The following is a 23553-nucleotide window of genomic DNA, read 5'->3' on the forward strand; positions in this document are numbered from 1 at the left end:
TCCAACAGCCATTCCAGTATCTTTTGTTATTATACGCAAATTGAAAAATACATGCCCAGCCCAACACTGATTCAATCACTGAACATCTTTCCTGATGTTTGACTGAATGGTAGTGCCAGGCATGACCTAACCCGTTATTAGTTTAGGGACATTATCATCTAGGGGTAGGGGTCGATTTACAAAACGCACAAGTGGCAGTTAGATGCCTAATCTGGGAGTTAGGTTATTAAAAATCTCCCCCTTAGTCCCCAGTGTTTTGATTCTATAACAGTTTTTACTAGGTCTACCAGAATATGAATGTGGTTTTATGAATTATATTGTCAAATGGGTCATGAAAACTAGCCAAAACTCAGCCAAAACCCCCAAATCTGAGCAATCCTAAACTTTGGGCTTTGAAACTTCCAAATCAGGATCCAAAGATGCATATTTTTGCAGATTATTATTTATTATTAATTATTTGTATTACCATAGCACCCAGGAGCCCCGGTTATGGGCCAAGACCCCACCATGCTACGCACTGTACCAACACAGAAGAAAAAGGTCCCCAGGAGCAAACAGTCTAAGTTGAGGCTGCGTCACTTTTTAAAAATTAGCTCTTGTTTTCAATTTAAAAGAGTCTTCCCTTGCAGTGCTGGAAACTGCAGCTAGTAGAAAATTTTCCAATGGAACAATTTTCTATCAGAAAATGGTGTTTTGATGCAACCAAAACATTTCATTTCAGCTTTCTTGTTTTGACTTTTATATTATGTACTGTAAGTTATAACACAAAAGTCCAAACATTTTGACTTTTATACTATAGATCACATAATATCACACCGATGCAACTACAACAAAATATTTTTGGAATATTTCACTTTGCAAAAATAAAAATGCAGTACTTGACTTTATACCCCGATATGGTACAAAATCAGATTTTGAGATCTCAGAATTTCCCAGCCATTTTTTAAGCAGCTCTACTGGAAACACAAACACTGAGCATTGTGCTAGTGTGTCAGAACCGGCAAGTGAAAATGACTAGAAATGACAGGTAGAGTTGGTTAGTCTGGTTTCACTGTCCAAACTCAGCAAAGTGCCAAAAGGGTTAATGGGGAAGCTTTCACTTTTTCATGGCAAGAGAGGAAGTATGTATGTGTGTGTGTGTGTGTGTGTGAGAAAGAGCAATAGAGATGCTGAACGAAGACTGAACCTGCAAAATAAAATCTCTGATGTCTGTTTACTTCTCTATGGAACTAAGATATACAGGAAATATTTTAGACTCTTCAGGAGTTTCGTTTAAAATGAGGTTACAACAGTAATGTTCATACCAAGCATTAGCAGAAGAGTTTACATAGATCACAAATTCAAATATGCTTAATTATGCCTGCAGAGAAACTGGATTATTGAGAACAATTAATTGTGTCATCATGGTTTAACTCTATTAGCTGTAGATGAAATCTACAGCACTGGAAAACAGTGAAAAAAGGATGAAGTTGAAAACTATCTTAACAAGGGGGTGAGGCAGAAAGAGTGGATGATGGCCTACTAATTCGTTTGGAAAAAAAGATACCTGTAGGTAGCATTAGGTCAGGAGAACTTTTCACTTTCTTCACGGGGATTATTTTAACGGCAGAAATAGAGCGTGCACATAAAGGGACGTCAATGGCTGCAAACACAAAAGTGTAGTTGGTGCATCCAGAAGGGAAGAACACAATTAAGGAAACATGCCACAAAGCTTTTTAATGTACTTGGGAAACCAGGAATGACAATAGCAGGAAATTTCATATATAAAAGCAGTCCAGAGAGCAGTGATGCAATCATTAAAAATAGTCCCTCATTCATCCTAATTCAGGAAGTGTATCTCTTGTGCAGGGTACAGTACTGCTTAGTGAACTGACTGAGTCCTGGCTGCCAATATACTGTGAGGGAAGAGAATCTCAAACATTTGTTTTCAAATGACATAACTAAAAGTTTAGTATAAACCTTGTCCAAACCTTTAGCCAAGACGCTACATATATTACATGCAAAGATAAAAAAATCTTAAAACTGCAGAGTTAAAATTATGCAGAGTGAGGAAACAAACAGATTAAGATTCTGAGAATAACATTGATTGGCCACTCTGCGCAAATCCTATGTTTTTGATGTGTATATTTTATGACATCAATAGCAGGGAGTAGAGAATTATGACCAGGAGTCTCGAAAAGGATCCAGAACCAGAGGGTACCATCAAGGTATCCAGTCTTGAGAGATCCATTCACCCAAGCAGTAAATCAGATGGATTCTGTTTAAACTCCTTTTTTCTGCATACTAATTTTATCAGAAACGCTGGATTTTACCAACAAACACTGAACATTGTCTTAGAGGTATTTTCCTCTGTTATGCAGCACTGTGCAAAATTCTAGCACTTGTTGAAAATTTCTAAAGGTTGCTCACTTCTCCAAAGCATCTGGTTCGTCCTCCCCTACTCTTCCTAATGTGGCCTTGAATGAGCAGTGCTGAACTCTATCCTCATGGGGCACAGGCAAAGTTAGTGATGGGTGAACCTCAAGAGATTCAGCTGGGATAAAACACCTGAGAGGAAATCATGGTGCCGGTGAAGTCAATGGGAGTTTTGCTATTGACTTCAGCGTAGCCAGGATTTTGCCTCTAGGATCTGACCTTGTAAGGCCTCTGCATACAGAACACTCAATGCTTTCAAAAGGTTGGAAGCCTCCCTGAGCTTTATCCAAAACTGCTTTTGGTCTGTAATGTTAGACTCAGAAGAACAGCTTCTTCTTGTGGTGGTCTTGTGGCACTTTGGCTGTGTTCTGGATAAAACCTGAAAATGCAGAGGATGCCCCAGAATGGAAAGGTACCAAGAGGAATGATGTGGGGAAGAACTTGGCTGAATTCTTTCAAACCTCAAGAAAGGTTGACTTCCAGTTTTGGGGCATGGTTCTGAGCTAATTTGTATTAGAGGTGATCTTAAATCAGAGACTATTATCCACCCCCTCAATGGACTTCAAGGGGAGGTTTGGACACACTGCAACCCTGTTCCAAACTGCCTTTGGTTTGGGGAATAACCACACTAACAAGGTTTTGTAAAAGCGAAATATAGACTCTGCCAAGCTCTTGTTCTGTTTCACTCTGAATCACCTCATTCATTCATCTATAATAAATACACTGCCTATCATCAAAGACAGCAAAGGGCATGAATACCAGAGCAGAAGCCTGGGGTAAAAATCTTTCCACCTCAAATACACTAATAAAAAACCCCCTAATCATGCCAGGCCAGGTTCCAAAGCCTATTGGAAAGGCTCATGTTCTTCAACAAGTCTGGGATCAGGCCCTTGCTGACAAAGATAGTTTTCCTTAAAACGTTAATGTTAATTTAATACTGGGTTGGTCCCCTCATGCTGTGGTTGCAGCTGGGCACAGTAAGATGCTGTAATGATTCAACTGCGGGGAAATAGATGCGCCACTCCAACTGACGTGCAGGGGGAGCTGCAGAGATTATTTTGAATGTATTTGACTCACCTTGCTCTTGTCCATTGCTGCTTGATATCAGCCCATTGACCACGGTTTTCACAACATCAACTTCTTGTTCTGAAAGACAAAGGGAAAGTGGGGCACCCCAAGATAAGTGAACTCACACTGACAACACTGCGGGGCCTGACAATATTCAGGATTTCAAAAAAAGCATTTCCACTGTCTACAGCAGAAATACAGAAATGTGAGAAAGAAACAGGACAGGGAATAGGAAAACACTGTGTATATACATGTAGTTTATTAAGCTTAACAAGTGGCAGCAATAAACTTAACTATAAAATCTGTGATATAATTCAATTGTTGACAACAAAAGGATGACATGGGTCAAAAATCACTCACAGGTACACAGGTATTATGAGGTGGGCATCTGCCAGCCTGCTGCAAGTGGAGTGTGTTGATACCATGCTTACCCACATGCCCAATGTGAGCTGATCACCAGATCTAGGGACAGAAATTCACTTCCCCTCTCATCCTTGCCCATTGAGACTGAGCTCCTGGGGGCAGGGACTGTTTGTGTGTTTGTACAGCACCTAGCACAACCGAGTTCCAACCCAGACAGAAGTCTCTAGACGTCACCATAAAAAAATTAAATACCTACCCCGTCATTATTTGCTAATCAGTTACCCTCATACAAACCCACGGGAGATCAAGGGTCTGCCCAGGTGCCCAGTACTATTTCAGAAGTATCTTCTGAAGTGACACTCAAGGCTGTCCTAGGCTAGCAGCAATGGGGACCCTAAACCAATGGTCCCCTAACTGTGGGGCACATCCCCCTAGGGGGTTGTGGAGGACTGTTGGGAGGGTGCACAGTGGGGCCTGGGCCAGCCCCCACAGGGGTAGGGAGAGAGTGCAACCCAGTCCTGCTCTGCCCCCAGCCCAGCTCCGCCCATATTCCCTCTCCACCTCCAGCCAAGCTCTGCTTCTAGCCCCAGCTCCTCCCTCATCCCGTTCTGCCCCCAGTTCCACCTTCAGCCCACGCTCCAGGGCTGCGCCAGCTGCGTTGTAATGGGGGTGGTGGGGGCGTGGACAGATTCCAGTATGGGGAGGGGTGCGACAGGAAAAATTTGGGCACCACTGTCCTAAACAGACCAATTGTTAAAACTAAATAAAACTCAGTAGTTTGGGGTCACAGAATTTTGTGGGATCCTTTTTCTGGTTCGAATCTCCCGAGTTTGAGACATGAATGAAGTTCAAAGGGGAAGAGATGGATTGTGCCAGGTCTCAGGTCAATACTTGGGCCCAAGCTCATGGAAAGGGGAGAGTTTCAAAGCTCAACTGGGGTCAGGCAGCCTAGCTCCCACAGAGTCAAAGGGGGCAAGCTGACTGACCCCAGCTCGGGATCGGTCCTTCCTTTTCTTGTCATCTTGATGCTGATACAGGCTTCAGGGGGGAATGACAACCTGAAACCAAGGTTTGTTTTTTATTATGAAAACTTCTTGTGGCCTTCTCGACAGTGGAATCCCACACCGGAATGGCCGATTCAGAGAGAACAGATAAAGACACAAAACAGTCACAGAATTAGAACTGGACAGGAGGATTTCTGTAGTTAAAGGCAGGCATGCGAGGAGCAGTGACTTACCAGAGCTCATTGTGCCAGAGGAATTTGTCTTCTGCACTTTCAGGTTCTGGTTTTCTCTGTTTAAATGAAAGAGAGAATCATACTGTGATGCTGTCTGTGTGTTTACAATGATGGAAGCTTACAGCACCCTTCTTGCAGATTGTGTGCTGGCTCCCCAACCTCCTCTCCCCACAAGGCTTGTGAGACCCTGTTCCAGAGATAGGCCACAATCTTCTCCTGAGTGTTGTCTGGAAAACCAACTATCATATACACCTATCTTTGCCTCCTTGGACAACACCAGGCATGACCTAGAGTAGCACTGAGCACCCTTCGCTCTCTCTGAAGCCAGGCCAGCAGTTCCATTTCCTTCAAGAGCAGCAACCACTAATTTCCCAGCCTAAGCAAAAGCAGAACCCAACTGAGTTTAGATCTAAGAGAAGTAGCATTTGTTGGTAATTTGCAGAATGGAGAGAAGACAGAAATAAACAGGATTTCCGCTTAACGTGGATACTATTGAAGGAACCTTTAGACCAGTGATACCACTGAATGCATCCGATGAAGTGAGCTGTAGCTCACGAAAGCTTATGCTCAGATAGATTTGTTAGTCTCTAAGGTCCCACAAGTACTCCTTTTCTCTTTGCGAATACAGACTAACACGGCTGCTACTCTGAAACCTGTCAGATCTCAATGTTTCAGGAGCCAAATTAGCAATCAACATTACCTAGAAGAGCCACAGTAGTGTAAATTCATTCTTTCATTTACTACAGTACTATATATTCCTATTTAGTATAATTATTCTCACAGCAAAATGACTGACCAACTAGTGTTATTTTATCAACTACAATTGGTTAATAACATAGGAAATCATCTTGATTGGTTAATAACTTAGACTGGCTAATATTTAAATCACACAGTGTTTTAGTATCATGTACTACAAAGAGCTGCAGAAGACACATTTAAGAGCCACTTGTGGCTCGTGAGCCACAGCCCGAGTATCACTACTTTAGACTATCCGTAAACTTTAAGTCACAAGATATGGATTATATGCAAGGTCATCTGCATTAACAAGTTAGAAAGCTGTTTGGCCTCTGATAGCCTGTGAGATATGCAGCATCTTAACAAGGTGTCTCATCTAGAGCTGTGCAAATAATGACTTTTTCAGATCACTGGCAATTTGGAACAATTAAAAAAAATAGTTTCAAGTCTATCCAAAAACTAAATTTTTCAAATTTTTCAGCAAATTCAAAAATTAAAAGGTTTGGGTTAAATGAAATGTTTTGCTTTGATTTCGAGCATTTTGCTTTTAACTTTTTTAATTGTTTAAAATAAATTTGAAGGAAAATTCAAAATAAATGTCTTAACTTTTTCAGCATATTTGTTTGTGTTTTCTTTCCCACAACATGAATTTGTGAAACATTTTGGCATTATGGAAACTGCATTTTTTTTTGCCAAAAACGTTTTAGATGAAAATTTTTGCCTATATCTAATCTCACTAGAGAGAAAATCCCTGAGCAGGAAACCCCAGCACATATTAGTGCTTAGATACCAACATGACTGACCATAGAGAAATAGGGTGGGAGGTCTTTCTTCTATGTAGTAACATCTTCAGAAACACGGAAAGATGTTAGTTTCCCTACTGTGTTGTCAAATACATGTTCACTTTTGTCTCAGTCATTTCCAGCTTCTCTAGCCCCATTTGAAGTTCATAGACCACAGAAAATGCTAACTTGCTCCATGTTCCCAATACAAAATGTGCATTGACTTGCCACTGAAAGGTGTCTTCAGTGATGGATTTCTCTTTTCCTTTACTGAGTCATTGTTTCTGGCTAAATGAACATTCTGATGTATTCTTCAACTCCATTGTCTTGGAGCATTTCTTCTCATTACATTTCTATTAACAGGCCTTTTCTGAGTGGAAGGATTCTTTGTCACCTGTTCTGGCCCAGCTTCAGCAACATATCAATTACCCCTTCTGTGCTCCGGGGATGTAAGCTGCACACATGTAAGCCTGAGTAAAGGTCTTTGTGTAGGCAGCTGCAAGAACACTGTTGGGATGGAGGAGGAGATACAGAGTTCCCCAGCAACCTGCAAACAGGCTTGCTCTAGCTACTGAGCCAGTCTGTAGGCAGAGATAGGGACCATGACCAGAGGTGCCGGAACATGGGGAGCCAGGGGGCCATGACCCCCCCACACTTTTAAAAGTGAAAGGGCTATGCCCTCGCAATTTTTACCAGCAGTAAGGGCAAGCAATGGAGGTGGGTGGGGTGGTAAGGAGCAAGCGGGGGGGGGCAGGGTCTTGGGGAGGGGAAGAGGTGGTGTGGGAGCAGAGCCTCAGGGGAAGAGGCAGTGTGAAGGCAGGGCCTCAGGGGAGGGGCAGGGGCTCAGAGAGAAGGGGCAGGGGCTTGAGGGGAAGGGTGGCATGGGGGTGGGGCAGGGCAACAGTTCAGGTGCTGGTGCCCCTTCCCTTTTAGGAAGCCACTGCTGCTCCTGGCCATAACCACTGCAACCACTGATCCAAGTGTTCACAGATCCGAACCCCACACCAGAGGCCTTTTCCCCAGCCTGCCCTTAGTTCTGCACTGGGCAAGTCTCTCTCCCTACACCTACTCTGCAGCTGCCCATCCGCCATGCAGCAGAACTACAGTGCTGCTATTGATATATTGGGAGACATCTGACGCACATCTGGGGCACATTTGCTGAGGGAATATCATCCCAGAGGAATACGGCATTTGCATTTAAAAAGAAGGCAGAATTATAAAGACAAAACCCTATTAAATATTAGGCACCAGAGAGACAGACATAGTTAATTTTTCCTACCTTAAGTGCTTTGTGTCAGGGACTATTTTGGACTGTATGTCTGTACAGCACCTGGCACAATGGAGCCTCTAGGAGCTACCATAACATAAATAATAAACAAAGATTTCAACATCAATCCAGAAATGGTGGTGCACAGCATAAAGATGACACATTTTGACAATATAAGCCTGTATTTTCAAGGGTGTATTATCTCCAGGGACCCAGCATTGAGGAATTCCTGCAGAAATAACTTAATGTCTTTTTGTAAATACAATGTATTTATTTCCCCAAAAATGTAACACATTATTAATACCACAAGTATTTCACAGAGATTCCCGGTCCTGTGACGTACTTGACAACCAGGGTTTGTTGGTGTTACATATACAAAAGCACCTTAAATCAGTGGAACGCAAGAAGGTGGGATCCATCTTATCAATTTTATAGATAGAGGAAGTAGTTCAGCAAAACCAGAAAAAGAACCCCCCTTTCTTTCCTTCCAGAATCCTGTGCTAGCCAGTAGACAGAGCTACCTTTCCAGCAGACCTTAAATAATGCCTTTACTGAAATGTGAAAAAAATAGCAACAAAAGCTTCTGCTGTACAAATTTAAGACATGATGGCAGGTAATGAATTCCCAAGGGTATAAGCCAGAAGTTTCTGATCTTAAATGTGCCTACATTTACATGTTACATGTACTAGTTTCTTGCCAGCACCCCTATACCTCTAGGCAGACTTTTAAAGATTTCTTCATCCCTTTTAGAGTAGCAGCCATGTTAGTCGTATCCGCAAAAAGAAAAGGAGTACTTGTGGCACCTTGGAGACTAACAAATTTATCTGAGCATAAGCTTTCATGAGCTACAGCTCACTTCATCGGATGCATGCAGTGGAAAATACAGTGGGGAGATTTTATATACACAGAGAACACAGAGCAATGCCCCTCTGCCATGTACATTGGCCAAACTGGACAGTCTCTACATAAAAGAATAAATGGACACAAATCAGAAGTCAAGAATTGTAACAATCAAAAACCAATCGGAGAACACTTCAATCTCTCTGGTCACTTGATTACAGACCTAAAAGTGGCAATTCTTCAACAAAAACAGACTCCAATGAGAGACTGCTGAATTGGAATTAATTTGCAAACTGGACACCATTAATTTAGGCTTGAATAAAGACTGGGAGGGATGTGTCATTACACAAAGTAAAACTATTTCCCCATGTTTATTCTCCCCCCCCCACCCCACTGTTCCTCACACATTCTTGTCAACTGCTGGAAATGGCCCACCTTGATTATCACTACAAAAGTGATACTTTTTTTTCTCTCCTGCTGGTAATAGCTCACCTTACATGATCACTCTCATTACAGTGTGTATGGTAACACCCATTATTTCATGTTCTCTGTGTATATAAAATCTCTCTACTGTATTTTCCACTGCATGCATCCGATGAAGTGAGCTGTAGCTAACGAAAGCTTATGCTCAAATAAATTTGTTAGTCTCTGAGGTACCACAAGTACTCCTTTTCTTTCATCCTTTTTAGTGTCAGCACATTTCTTCCAAGACCACAGCTCTTTCCCTACTTGGTGTGGAAAAGAGAGTGATGGAGTCTTAGTTAGAAGGAATGCAGATACGCGGTGACTACTTCTGTACAGCATGTCTCTGGATTATCTCACGTTTCAAACATTCCAGGATCTCTCCCTACAATAGCAATACATAACAAATATCTCATTAATAGTTCAGCATAAGGACACGTGCTTTTAAGTCACTGGAGCGCTGTAGAATCTGGCCCTGTGGTAGGAATCTCATGAATTAGTTATTTTGGGTGAGGGGTTGTTTCCTTGGTTGTATACCGGTTTAGAAGCCTGGGCTGAGGTTTGTATGGCCACAAGGGATTCAAATACCCAGCTCCTACTACATGGGCATCAAAATCCACTAGACAACTTTGCAAGTCTCAGCCTGAAAGGGGCAATGCTGGTTAAAAAACCCTATTTTTAAAAACCAAGGTTTCCTTCCCTTGTTAGTAGTGACACCTCCACTTATTCAACTAGGACGTTTCATGTGTAAATTGCCAACCCCACGCGTTCCAAAATTACGGGTCAGGTGACCCAAAAATCATGAGATTGGCTTAAAAATCATGAGGCCTTTTAAAGGCGAGCAATACTTCCCAACACACCTGACCTGCAGTATGTTGCATGTATCCTGTGCCTTACTGTAGGCCTTGCTTTCCACAAGGAGCTTGATCCTGAAGCACTGAGCACTGTGTCCATGACCCAGCAAAGCCCTTAAGCACGTGGTTAATTTGCAGCCAATGGGAATGCTCCAAGCACAGGTGTAGTCCCATTGGTTTGAAGCTAAGCATGTGTTTAAGAGCTTTGCTGGATCAGAGTCCCAGTGCTTGGTACCTTGTAGGATGGAGTCCTTGGTACCACTTAATTTCTCTTCACATTGTGTTACATGAAAGGAAAAAAAGAATATCAAAATACTAAAGAGAGTGTTGACATAACCCAGTCCACCAGCTCTCACACAACTTGCCATTCCTCCCGTCCTGAAATATGTATGAAAATAAGTAGATCATTATTTTTATTTTAAGGGTTAACATCCTGCCACTGCTCCAGAGGGCATTATGCTCAGCATTCTATGAATGAGCGGCAGGCAAGAACTGTGAATAAGCAATGTACAAGAGAGCCTCGCAAAGGTTCACACAAAACAATGGTTTCCCTCCACTCCTCAGAAAACAGCAGAGATACAGTGGCAAAGCTTCACTTACCAAAGGAACTGCATGCAGTGTTGAGCCCTGGCTGGCATATCATGATGTATCACCACAAATAATTTAAATTACAATCGTTAAAATAAATTAACAAAGCATGTTTTGGGTATGCAGCATCTTGTTGGGGTTTTTATCCTTCTTTTCCTTTTAAAAACATGGTGCATGTTCAATTGGAAAATTCAGCAATTTGTAACAGGAACAGACATTCCATTTGATTTCATGCAAATCAGCACAGCTCCACTGCACCGAGTAATAGAAGTCAAATAAGAAATGTAAACTTGAACATTACGATTGCCACCTGTCCGATTTTCACCCAGACAATCTGGATTTCAGCTTGTGTCCAGGTGCCATTTGACAAGCCCTGATGTCTATTTTTTTAAAATCTGTGGAAAAGGTGGTAGCCCTAAGCGTAAGGAAGGAGGCAGAACACCAATAGCAGCCGCTGCTGCTGCTTCTGGGGCCAGGCTATTCATGCCTCTAGTGGCAGCATGTGGCCTTGTACAGCCCACAGGTGGCAGGTAACGCAGCCTCGGCTGTGCTGGTGAAGACCCTGCAAGCGATAGGGGTGGGACCCTGGAGGAAGAGGCAGAGAAGGGGTATGGCCTCAGGGGATGAGGTGGAGGAGGGGACAGGGCCTTGGGGGAAGAGGCAGGGCAAAGCTTTGGGGTCCAGTTACCAGCCATTAGAAATATGGCAACCCTATTGAACGTGCTGCTTCAAGATCTTTGAGATGTTTCTGGATGAAGACATCTTTCAGCAATGAACTTTACACTGAACAAATGGCACCAGCAGTGCGAGTTAATTCAGCACAAAGTACTTAAAATGAACATCTTAAAAGCGACAGAACACAGATCTACATTTGGTCACCTTTCCCATTAAGATGAAGACAAATGTTACAGCTAAAATATCTGGGATCTTGTGCTGGAAAAGAGACTTCGATGAAGTTGAAACGTTTGACAGACTGACAGTCCTGCAGACTCAACTCCTTCATTCAATTTCAGAGAGTACAAGAGCATGGGGGCTGGGATAGCTCAGTGGTTTGAGCATTGGCCTGCTAAACTCAGGGTTGTGAGTCTGATCTTTGAGGGGGCCATTTAGGGATCTGGGGCAAAAATTGGGGATTGGTCCTGCTTTGAGCAGGGGGTTGGACTAAATTGGACTACCTCCTCAGGTCCCTTCCAACCCAGATATTCTACGATTGATTGATGACCATGGTCAAATCTTTCTGCTGTTGGGCCCTGCCCTCACAAGCAATGGTCTCCTCTAGATCATAGAGGACAGTTCAGTGTCCATGGATCACTCCATCTCTGGCCTGTTGGCTGAGGCAGCCAACAAAGGCGGCAGGTAGCACCAGCTGGGAAAATGGTGGGCAGATGGATCCCTCTTCACAAGGAAATGGACTGGAACCACTGAATCCCATTTCACAGAGATTCCCGGCCCTGTGACGTCCAGTCCCCTGAACCTTGTGTCTCTAATAGAACAGGAGGTAATAAGTTCATGATTTGTTTTGCATGGACTACGCACTCTGAATTGGAAGCAGCTTTACATTGCTTGACAAGATCCCTTTGGGTAAGAGTTCTGTTCTTCCTGGTAGCCCAGGGCTGAAAACACCCCTTTCCAGGACAGCAGATTTTACACCAGTGTAATTTGGCACCTAGTTATTCTGACCCTGTCAAGCCTGTCCTCTGACTTCTGTGCTTGGTAGCTAGATGAGATGATTGTGGAGTTAGCTGTCAGTACAGTACACCCTCTGGAGCAATTGGAGATATAATGCTAAAATCTCCATAGTGTAGGGGAAGTTGTGTGTCATGCCTGTCTGTGTGCACATGTACACAACCACATCACAGCCTCAAACATCAGACAAAGATATTATAGATGTAAAAGCAGACCCTGAAGTGTTTTAATCATATCGTGTATTTATATTAGCGAGAGAGTCCCAAGACACAGCCGTTTGAAGTATTGGGATCTGATGTTTTATTCAGTTCCACCTGATTTATGTAACTGCTCCCATCACACAGGCTCCCAGAGCACCATACAAACTTACACTGATGTACAGTTTACACAAGGAGACACATCATGTACAGCTGAAGTGCTGCCACCTCTGGAATGAAAGCAGGACATAACTAACAGCACATAGCAACACTGAACAGTTTAGGGGACCTAATGTTACTGAGGCTGTAGGGGGAATTTAGGCAGGGAGAATGTAATTAGCAGCAATTCAATTTGGACAGAGTTAACGAGAGGAAGTGAAGTTAAAGACACCAGGTTATACCCTCTGCTCTTGCAAAAAGTGCCCTGTGATCCTTAAAGGCCACATAAAGGGGGTCGGGAGGATGTCAGTTTTCCATTTCACTTCATAAATTGTACATATTGGATTCTTTGGGTCCCAGTTGTTTCAAGGCTACTTGGAGTATCTTCTTGTGCCTAAAATCAATGGACACCTTGGATTTGGGGGCAAAACAATCGTTCTGAACAAACAGATCTAACCATGGCTGCAGATTCCAGAAGCCCTAAGAGTTCCCAGTTTTAAAGCCATGGACTCATTGCACTGGCCACAGGCTTTAGATGCAGCACCTTTCCAGGGACACGGTCACACTAAACTGCATGTTCACTGCAGTGAATGGCACCCTATAAATACAATGGATTAGATATCACGAGCAGAGCCAGTCAGGCTTCTTTGGACATTACCTCGTGCAGATGTTGATGAGAGCTCTCAAGTTACACAACCACTAATAATGAAGGAGACATAACACTTACCATCGTCTAGATTTTAAATAGAAATGCACCCAAACCACAAAGTTCAGATCCAAATACAAACTCCCCTGATGGGTGGGGTGGGGGAAGGGTGTTGATTCAGGCCCAGTTCTAATTTCACAGTGAAATTCACAAATAAAGCAACCATCTAATAATACTATTTATATCTAGACAGTGGGGTCCATTAGAATAGCAACATTTACTAACAGTCACAACACCACAATATCTGAAATGCACCCAAACCACAAAGTTACTGTCTCAGGTACAGGGAAATACACCACTATCTCCAATCACATGCTGTGCTAACTGCTGGCAAACCCTGGTTTTCTAACAGCGACCAACATGTAGCACTACATTTCCCACTGCGCTGCACAAACATTTATCTACTCATCTGCACATTACCCCTTTTTAAGGTAGGTAAGTAATATCACCATTTCACACAGAGATGGGGAAACACAGACCCCAATTCTGAACTGTAGCTAAGCTCCACTCAGCTGGCGCAGGATGTGGGGAGTCAAGGGAACCAGATTTGGGGTAGAACCCTTTGGTCCCCGCAACATAAGATGCTAGAGCACCCTGAGGGTTGCACTAAATCCGGCACAGCTGCAACAACTCCACGGGGCACTGTAAGAGCTAAGGCCAACCTGAGGGCAGAGGTACTCCATGTCTCTCCTGGCACATCCCTGACATGCTCCTCCATCAGGCGCTGCAAGGGGAGGTGGAGTAGAGTCATTCTGCTGGGTCTTTGCTACCTAGGCGACGATCCTATGTCAGAGGAATTCCCAGGGGCTGTTCATCTGGCTTTACAGAGAGCGCAGTTTATACAAAGAGGCCACAGCAGAACCCCAGAATGATGACCAAAGCCATATAACAAGCCAGTGACCCAGAAGGGAATAGAACCAGGTGTCTTGATTGCCTATCCTACGCTCAGTCCAACAGACCACGCTGCCTCTTATAGCAGCTGCAAGAATGGAATCAAGAACCCAGAGGCTACCTATATGCCCAGTACTGGAGATGCCCTAGGAAGGAGATCTCAGCTGGGTGCAGGTCTAAAATGCGATGCTCTTAGAGGATGCAGGCTAAATTCTGATCTCCGATTACAAGTCCCTTCAGGAACAGCAGAACATCCAACTCAAAACCCACTTTTAAATTCACATCATTCTCATTCTTCAAGCCCAATAACCAGACTAATGTACGGCCTAGAAGATTTAGTAAGTGAAAGACAAAAAACAAACAAACTTGCCATGAGGCCAATCAGTATGGGCCTGCGCCAAGGCACCAGATTTTTTTCCCATTACTTTGATTTTAGAAACAAGCCCAAGTTTCAAAATTTGGGTTTTGACTTCGGTCACCCACCAGAGGCTGGCAGGGAGGAGGCAGAAATCTAGGCCAGGATTCCTCCATCTCCAGTAATCAGAACATAGATCCATTGCAAAGCCATCTAGAGAACTCTTTTCCTCAGACTGTAGCTTGTGATACACCAACAGAACTGGGAGTTAACCTGTGTCACCCCAAATAACATGGCATTAAGCCAGCAGCAATACTACATAAAGTCCTGGGAGTGCTAAGCAGCCAGCCGATTACTAGTCAGAAATCAGACTGTGTCCTTACCTTGGATCAGGCTTTTCAGTTAAAGGTGCCATTTGCTGGGTCCTCCTTAAACCCCCAGTTTGAACTCCAGAGATGAGGTGTGAAAGAGTTAATTAGGATTTGCTCTGTGCAACTCAGTTGCTCAGTTCACTGAAGTGTAACAAGAGGTTTGGGGAGGCCTTTCTCTCTCTGGCACCCTTAAATACTTGGCTCCTCCCACCTCTGTGCTTTAATTAGCAAGCAGGCTCTTAATCATGTCAGCCTGTCACTTGGCTTGCTCACAATCAACCTCCTCCTCCTGCCTGCCTGGCATTCCTTCTCCCTTGACATCACGCAGACACTGAAATTTCTAGCAGATCCACGTGGGGGAGAAAGGGCGCTCAGTGGGGGAGGGTAGGAGACTAGGATGGGGGTGCACTGGGGAAAGAACATGATGGATGAATCTTTATAAAATAGTTGGGTAAAACACATAGAAAGCGCTGTGTAAACCAACAACACACCAAAGCAGCATGTGCCTGTCCATGAGGGAACATTTTCATTAGCATCTGGCTATAGGCACTGGAGATCCTTTTACAATGAGTAGGATCACAGGGACTGGCTAATGTTTCCGCAGTTGGCAGAGATAGGTCTGTAGTATAAATACCTGATATGATAGAGAGAGAAACGATTAGCTTGAGAGCGAAAGAGATTAAGCCCAGGAGCTTGGGAACCACAGCCGTGTTGGGGCATCCTTGGAGGGCAGAGTCCCCAAAGGAATGCAGGCTGGCTGAGCCAGGATTCCCCGGGGGTCCCAAAGAGGAACAGATGCTGGAGTGGGAGTGGTGCCAACCTTGATAAAGTATAGTGTGTGCTCCCCTGGGCCAGCTGGTAAGGAAGGAGGGCGGGACAATGGCATCACACTCTTTCAGGAGCAATTCGTTCAGTGCTTGCATACAGGGAACAAAAAGACTGGGATTGTGGCATCCTGTTTCCAGAGCTTGGGTTAAATGACTTGTCCAAGGCCACACAGGAGGTCAGTGACAAGTCCAACCTGGGTTAGAACCTGGGGTTCTTGGCTCCTCATCCTGCCTTTATCAGCAGACCATCTATTCCAGTCCAGCAGTTTTCAAATGGCACAGGCATTGGTGCTGGAGATTCATGGTTGCATGACTGGGATTCTAGGCTCCGTCTCTCCCTCACGCCTCTGGGGCTCATTGAACTGCCCTATCTCCCATTCAGCTGTATGCTCTCTCATCTGCAGCCAACCTTGGGCTGCTCCTAACCCATCTCTTGAGTCTGAAGTGCTACAAACCATGCTGCGGACAGAGCATTCACAAATGTCTGGAAGGCAAGGGTTTCCCCAGGGACCAGAATAAAGACTAGGCTAAGAAAGCATCACTAACGGAGAGAAAGTTGCTGACTGTAAAAGAACACTGGCCAAGGAAATCTAACTTCAGATCCTTCTGGTACATAAAATGTTAGCAAGGGGTCTGAACAAAAGCCTAGAGGTGAAAACACACATGCACTTTAGGGCTGTTTGAAATCTAGATGCAGCTTCAGATTTTGCTGCTCAAGCCCTTCTCGATTTTCCAGCCTAGCTGGTTAGCATCCCTATCCACAGCCTCCAGACAACTGAGCTGGTACAGCTAACATCCTGGTCTGGTAAATGAGCACAAGTGCATGAGGAGGCTGGTAAGCACTGTTCTAGTTTACTTATGTATTTAGTATTGATCATACACCTCACGATGGTTGATCAGTGTTCTCAGTTATTTACCAGTATTAGAGAGGAGCCCAGTATTCAGAATTCACACCTGGACTTCAAATGACCTAATGTTTGGAGGTTTTGGTTGGGCCCATTATACAGATGAGGCCATTTGCAAAATTCAGATCTGGCTCTAGGTTTAGATCACAAATATGCTGACATTCAGGTGTGTCTGGGTTGAGGGAGGGAGTTAATTCAGTTAAATCTATCTACAGTCAGACTAAAGGATGATAGAAAGCGCTCCCCAATACAGGGGAAAAAACCTGATTTCACTAGCAAAACCAGAAAGGCCGACAAAATACACAGAATAGCCTCCAAAGTAAATGGTGCATATTAGTAGTTCAGATTAGATTCACTGCATATTGTTTACATGTCATAACATAACAAGGAGACCTGCTAGACTGATCTTGGATCCTCTCCTCCAAGTCTATTTCTGGTGTCCCCAGCCATACGTGCAAAGCCTACTGCCTGCTGAGTACTAGGGGTTTGTAAACAAGCCCCAGACAGTTTGTCGTCAGGTAGGAAAAAAGGAGCACCATTAAAATGTCAAGAGAGCATAAGTTGAACTCTGTGTAATACTAATGGATGGAGAACGCAAAAGGGATGTAGGAGAGAGTCTCACTAGAGAGGGGCCTGGGAGGCAAAGTTTGGATCTTGATTCAAAATTCAGGGGGGTTCAGATCAAGGGCTGGGATTTGAGTCCATCCTGGGCTTTGGGATTTGCAGGGTCCCAACCTCGGAGGCTACAAACATGGGGATCTACCATAGGCTCCACTGCCTGAGAAAAGTCAGGCTTTGGGTGCTTTCCCCTGGAGTTCTGCTGCCAGATGGACTAAGGCGGAACCAGAGCTGGGAGCTGCTGAGGGTGCTGCATTGCTCCAAGCAGCCACACATCACGTTTGAGTTTAAAGCCAACACTCAGGCTATGGCTACACTAGACAGCTTACAGTGGAGCCGCTGCACTAAGCCCATGGGAGAGAGCTCTCCGACTGACTTAATTAATGCACCCCCAACGAGCAGTGAGAGAAGCTCTCCTGCGGACCAAATGCTATGCACACCGGCACTTAGCTCGGAGTAACTTACATCACTCAGGGGGTAGCTTATTCACACCGCTGAGTGACTTGAGTAATACTGATATAAGTGGTAGTATAGCAATAGCCTTAAGCCTTAATATGAGATGAAGTGTCTTAATGGGTTGGAAATGAGCAACAACATTGGCTGACATTTTGCAGCCAAGCAGCAATAATCAAAAACTAACCAACAGCAGTGTCCACTTAACCATCCAGTTAGATAATGTAAAACTTGTTCTGTCTAAGGCACTTAGACAGCTCCATCCCAATAGCATCTCAGCACGTCTCAACCTCTACTGTATTTATTCTCACAACACTCTGCAAGGCAAGGCAGTGTCATTACCCTCATCGGACAGATGGGGAACTCAGTCCCAGACAGGCTGAGGGTGTGTCTACATAGCAAAAAGGGACAATGGTAGAAAGTCTCAGAAGAGCCCAGATTAACTGATGTGGGCTTGTGCTGTGGTGCTAAAACTAGCAGGGTAGCTGGTTGGGCATACGCTAAAGCCCGGGTCTGAAACTCAGCAAGGCAAGAGGGTCTCAGAGCTTGGGCTCAAGCCCCAATGCCTATGCAGCTTTTTTAGCCCTGCGAGCCCCAGTCAGTTGACCCAGGCTCTGAGACTTACTGCCACAAGACTTCGGGTTTTTGTTTTTGTTTTTTTTTTGCTGTGCAGACATACCCTCGGTCCTTCAGGGCCTCAGCTTCCCATCTAGTGACTTGTCCAATGCCACACAAAGTCTGTAGCACGGCAGGGAATTAAACCCAGGTCTACAAGGCTAGTGTCCTATCTGGTGGACAATCCTTCCTTTCATTATGCCTTGCTTCCAAAATGAAAAGCATGTGCAAAACCCACACTAGATGGCGCAAGATTTTCCAGTTCCAAAACAGATAGGAAAACTTACATGCAGGAGTCACATATTTTTCATACCTTGATCACCCATACAACCATTTTCATGTGATAGTCCTCCAAAGCATTCCTGCATCTGCTGTGTCTAGTCCCTTAGGGCTTCAAAGGAGGTGCCAAATGTTGCATTATTTCAAAAGAGGTGCCACAGAATGCCATGCAATAGTTCATGGGGGACTTGTTCCTGGGGAGGAGCTGGTTGCAAGTGATGGAGCCAATTTGCTTCTGCTGAAGGAGGAAGGGGAACTGGCTCATGACACACTCCCACTGCTGTGTGCACCTCCGCAGTTCAAATCCCTCTGAATTTTGGGGGTTTGAACCTCAAAGCAAAACTCAGCCACAACTACTTGGGCTCCACCCAACGCCATAAATCTGCATGGACTCATTCAAATGTCCACAAACCTCACTGAGCCTGACTTACGTTCCTGCCTTGTTAGGAAACACCCACCTGAGTTTCAGTTGTGAATGTTTCAAAGTTGCAATGAGAAGTAAGCCTAAATCACTCTCACCTACTCCACAACTGCTGGATCTCTAGGACAGCTTAAGTCTGTGTCTGAGCTTTTCCGCTTAGTCCTGCCGGCTGAGAATTGACCACTGGGGCTATGAACACAAAAGCTAGCATCCTGACATAACTACCAGACAGCTCATTGTGAAGGTGACACAGCACAGTCTGCCCCAGGTACAGGCAACTAGCCTATCACAGGATGCTAAGTGTTTCAGAGCCTGTGAAACAAGCCAGGGATGGGGCCTAGTCTGAGACAGAACCCCCACCCTACCTGACCCGACCCGACCCAACCCATTTCTGGGAAACAAAACCTTCTACCCCAGCATCTACGGCAGATGAGTCTTCTCAGATTTTAAGAAGCTGGCAGGTGGCCCTTGTTACAGCGATCGGCCAATTAACCCAGCAGAAGGTATATAAGCTGCTGACCTTCAGCAAGAAGATGCCTGGGAAGAGAGCTTGTGAGGGTACCTGTGCAGAGAGCAGGAAAGGGAACATTCTCCATGACTTCAGTTCCTTCCTGCCATTTGAGGAGTGTGAAAGCGGCACCTTCCCTGGGATCCCAGCTAGAGGGAGTATGGGTTCTTTCCTGTTCAAGGACTAAGAAACCCAGTACTGGAGGGAAGGAGGGGGACATAGGGCCCAGCTGTGCCCTCAGTTACATGGGTTTTTGTCCCACTGAAATGAATGGGAGTTACAGCCAGGGAACTGAGGGAACACATCTGGGACCTCCATTGCCCAACACCTTGGGTTGTCATTTACTCCTGTGTAGAGTGGGGCTAAGACACAGTCATTTGGATTTGGGGACATCTGACACCCACTTTCCTGGGCTATAAATGGGGGCACAAGTAAAGGGCCATAGAGGATCAGACATTGCATATGTGTGTATCTTGGGTAAGGCAGGGGCACCTGGGCTCTTTGACCCTCCTATTGAACCAGAACTATGGCTAACATTTTAAAAAATCTGACTAGATAAACATGGGCTGGCTGCTGGCACCCTTACTGGCAGGACTAAGCTGTAACACTTTTTGCCGCGAGGAGCCACACTTATTTCTATGGAGTAGTTACAGAGCATGGTAACATTCAACTTGAGAAAGAGCAGCAGAATATAGCCCTAGATAAATAACAACAGCATCTGCATTTCCACCAGCTACTTTCCATCCTCTTAATCTTCATGCTTTAGGGTTTGGGATGATCTTCAGCTGGGGTCGGGGAAAAATTGTCCCCCATGATAGAGTACACGTCTCACAATTAAGTGTATTTGGGCAGTACTTACAATGATCTACATTGTCAGCTCTCTGGGCCAGGGACCATGTGTCTTTGTTCTGTGTTTGTACAGCACTTAGCACCCTGGGGCCCTGGGCCATGACTGGACTGCAAGGTGCTACTGTAATGCAAATAATGAATAATAAATAATTTTGCCTTATAGATTCATAGATACTAAGGTCAGAAGGGACCATTCTGATCATCTAGTCCGACCTCCTGCACAGCGCAGGCCACAGAATCTCACCCACCCACTCCTATGAAAAACCTCACCCATGTCTGAGCTATTGAAGTCCTTAAATCATGGTTCAAAGACTTCAAGGAGCAGAGAAGCCTCCCTCAAGTCAACCATGCCCCATGCTACAGAGGAAGGCGAAAAACCTCCAGGGCCTCTCCAATCTGCCCTGGAGGAAAATTCCTTCCCGACCCCAAATATGGCAATCAGCTAAACCCTGAGCATATGGGCAAGATTCACCAGCCAGATACCCAGGAAAGAATTTTCTATAGTAACTCAGATCCCATCCATCTAATATCCCATCTCAGGGGATTTGGCCTATTTACCCTGAATATTTAAAGATCAATTACTTACCAAAATCCCATTATCCCATCATACCATCTCCTCCATAAACTTATCGAGTAGAATCTTAAAGCCAGATAGATCTTTTGCCCCCACTGCTTCCCTTGGAAGGCTATTCCAAAACTTCACTCCTCTGATGGTTAAAAACCTTCGTCTGATTTCAAGTCTAAACTTCCTGGTGGCCAGTTTATACCCATTTGTTCTTGTGTCCACATTGGTGCTGAGCTGAAATAATTCCTCTCCCTCTCCTGTATTTATCCCTCTGATATATTTATAGAGAGCAATCATATCTCCCCTCAACCTTCTTTTAGTTAGGCTAAACAAGCCAAGCTCCTTAAGTCTCCTTTCATAAGAGAAGTTTTCCATTCCTCGGATCATCCTAGTAGCCCTTCTCTGTACCTGCTCCAGTTTGAATTCATCCTTTTTAAACATGGGAGACCAGAACTGCACACAGTATTCTAGGTGAGGTCTCACCATTGCCTTGTATAACGGTACTAAAACCTCCTTATCCCTACTGGAAATGCCTCTCCTGATGCATCCCAAAACCGCATTAGCTTTTTTCACAGCCATATCACATTGGCAGCTCATAGTCATCCTATGATCAACCAATACTCCAAGGTCCTTCTCCTCTTCCGTTACTTCTAATTGATGCGTCCCCAACTTATAGCTAAAATTCTTGTTATTAATCCCTAAATGCATAACCTTACACTTCTCACTATTAAATTTCATCCTATTACTATTACTCCAGTTTACTAGGTAATCCAGATCCTACTGTATAATATCCCGATCCTTCTCCGAATTGGCAATACCTCCCAGCTTTGTATCATCTGCAAACTTTATTAGCACACTCCCACTTTTTGTGCAAAGGTCAGTAATAAAAAGATTAAATAAGATTGGTCCCAAAACCGATCCCTGAGGAACTCCACTGGTAACCTCCCTCCAACCTGACAGTTCGCCTTTCAGTAGGACCCGTTGCAGTCTCCCCTTTAACCAATTCCTTATCCACCTTTTGATGTTCATATTGATCCCCATCTTCTCCAATTTAACTAATAATTCCCCATGTGGCACGGTATCAAATGCCTTACTGAAATCTAGGTAAATGAGATCCACTGCATTTCCTTTATCTAAAAAATCTGTTACTTTTTCAAAAAAGGAGATTAGGTTGGTTTGGCACGATCTACCTTTTGTAAAACCATGTTGTATTTTGTCCCATTTACCATTGACTTCAATGTCCTTAACTAATCTCTCCTTCCAAATTTTTTCCAGGACCTTGCATACTACAGATGTCAAACTAACTGGCCTGTAGTTACCCGGATCACTTTTTTTTCCTTTCTTAAAAATAGGAACTATATTAGCAATTCTCCAATCATTCGGTACTATTCCAGAGTTGACAGATTCATTAAAAATTCTTGCTAATGGGCTTGCAATTTCAGGTGCCAATTCCTTTAATATTCTTGGATGAAGATTATCTGGGCCCCCCGATTTAGTCCCATTAAGCTGTTTCAGTTTCGCTTCTACCTCTGATATGGTAATATCTACCTCTATATCCTCCTTCCCATTTGTCATGCTACCATTATCCCCAAGATCCTCTTTAGCCTTATTAAAGACTGAGGCAAAGTATTTGTTTAGATATTGGGCCATGCCTAGATTTTCTTTAACCTCCACTCCATCCTCAGTGTTAAGCGGCCCCACTTCTTCCTTCTTAGTTTTCTTCTTATTTATATGGCTATAGAACCTTTTACTATTGGTTTTAATTCCCTTTGCAAGGTCCAACTCTACTCGACTTTTAGCCTGTCTCACTTGATCCCTACATGTTCTGACCTCAATTAGGTAGCTTTCCTTGCTGATCCCTCCCATCTTCCACTCCCTGTATGCTTTCTGCTTCTTCTTAATCACCTCTCTAAGATGCTTGCTCATCCAGCTTGGTCTACAACTCCTGCCTATGAATTTTTTCCCCTTTCTTGGGATACAGGCTTCCGATAGCTTCTGCAGTTTTGATTTAAAGTAATCCCAGGCCTCCTCTACCTTTAGATCCATAAGTTCTTCAGTCCAATCCACTTCCCTAACTAATTTCCTTAATTTTTGAAAGTCAGCCCTTTTGAAATCAAAAACCCTAGTTGCAGATTTATTTTTGTTAATCCTTCCATTTAGTTTGAACTGAATTAGCTCATGATCACTTGAGCCAAGATTGTCCCCTACAACCATTTCTTCTATGAGGTCCTCGCTACTCACCAAAATTAAATCTAAAACGGCATCCCCTCTAGTCGGTTCAGCAACTACTTGATGAAGGAATCCATCAGCTATCGCATCTAGGAAAATCTGAGCCCTATTATTATTACTAGCACTCGTCCTCCAGTCTATATCTGGGAAGTTAAAGTCTCCCATGATCACGCAGTTTCCATTAGTATTTACTTTATTAAAGACATTAAAAAGGGCTCTATCCATATCCAAATTAGATCCCGGAGGTCTATAGCACACCCCAAGCACTAGCGTAGGAGAGGCTTTACTAGTTTTCTTTCCCAATGTAA

The 23553-nt window shown here is 44.1% G+C and overlaps 1 protein-coding gene across 16 annotated transcripts in view; it reads right to left on the reverse strand.

Annotated features, from left to right (window-relative positions):
• SORBS1 (sorbin and SH3 domain containing 1) overlaps positions 1-23553 on the reverse strand; it is a 262686-nt gene that overhangs the window by 99984 nt on the left and 139149 nt on the right. For 2 of the 16 annotated variants that reach the window (XM_043518423.1, XM_043518424.1), the window contains exons 3-4: positions 5084-5139; positions 3493-3561 (exon numbers count right to left, since the gene is read on the reverse strand). In XM_043518423.1, the coding sequence (XP_043374358.1) occupies positions 3493-3561; positions 5084-5139 (125 nt within the window). Of the gene's footprint in view, positions 1-1546; positions 1643-3492; positions 3562-5083; positions 5140-14988; positions 15134-23553 lie in introns of those variants that run through there. The other 14 variants (XM_043518422.1, XM_043518418.1, XM_043518429.1 and 11 more) reach the window with 14 other exon arrangements.

This window comes from Dermochelys coriacea, chromosome 7 (assembly GCF_009764565.3).
Source record: "Dermochelys coriacea isolate rDerCor1 chromosome 7, rDerCor1.pri.v4, whole genome shotgun sequence".
NCBI lineage: Eukaryota > Metazoa > Chordata > Testudines > Dermochelyidae > Dermochelys > Dermochelys coriacea.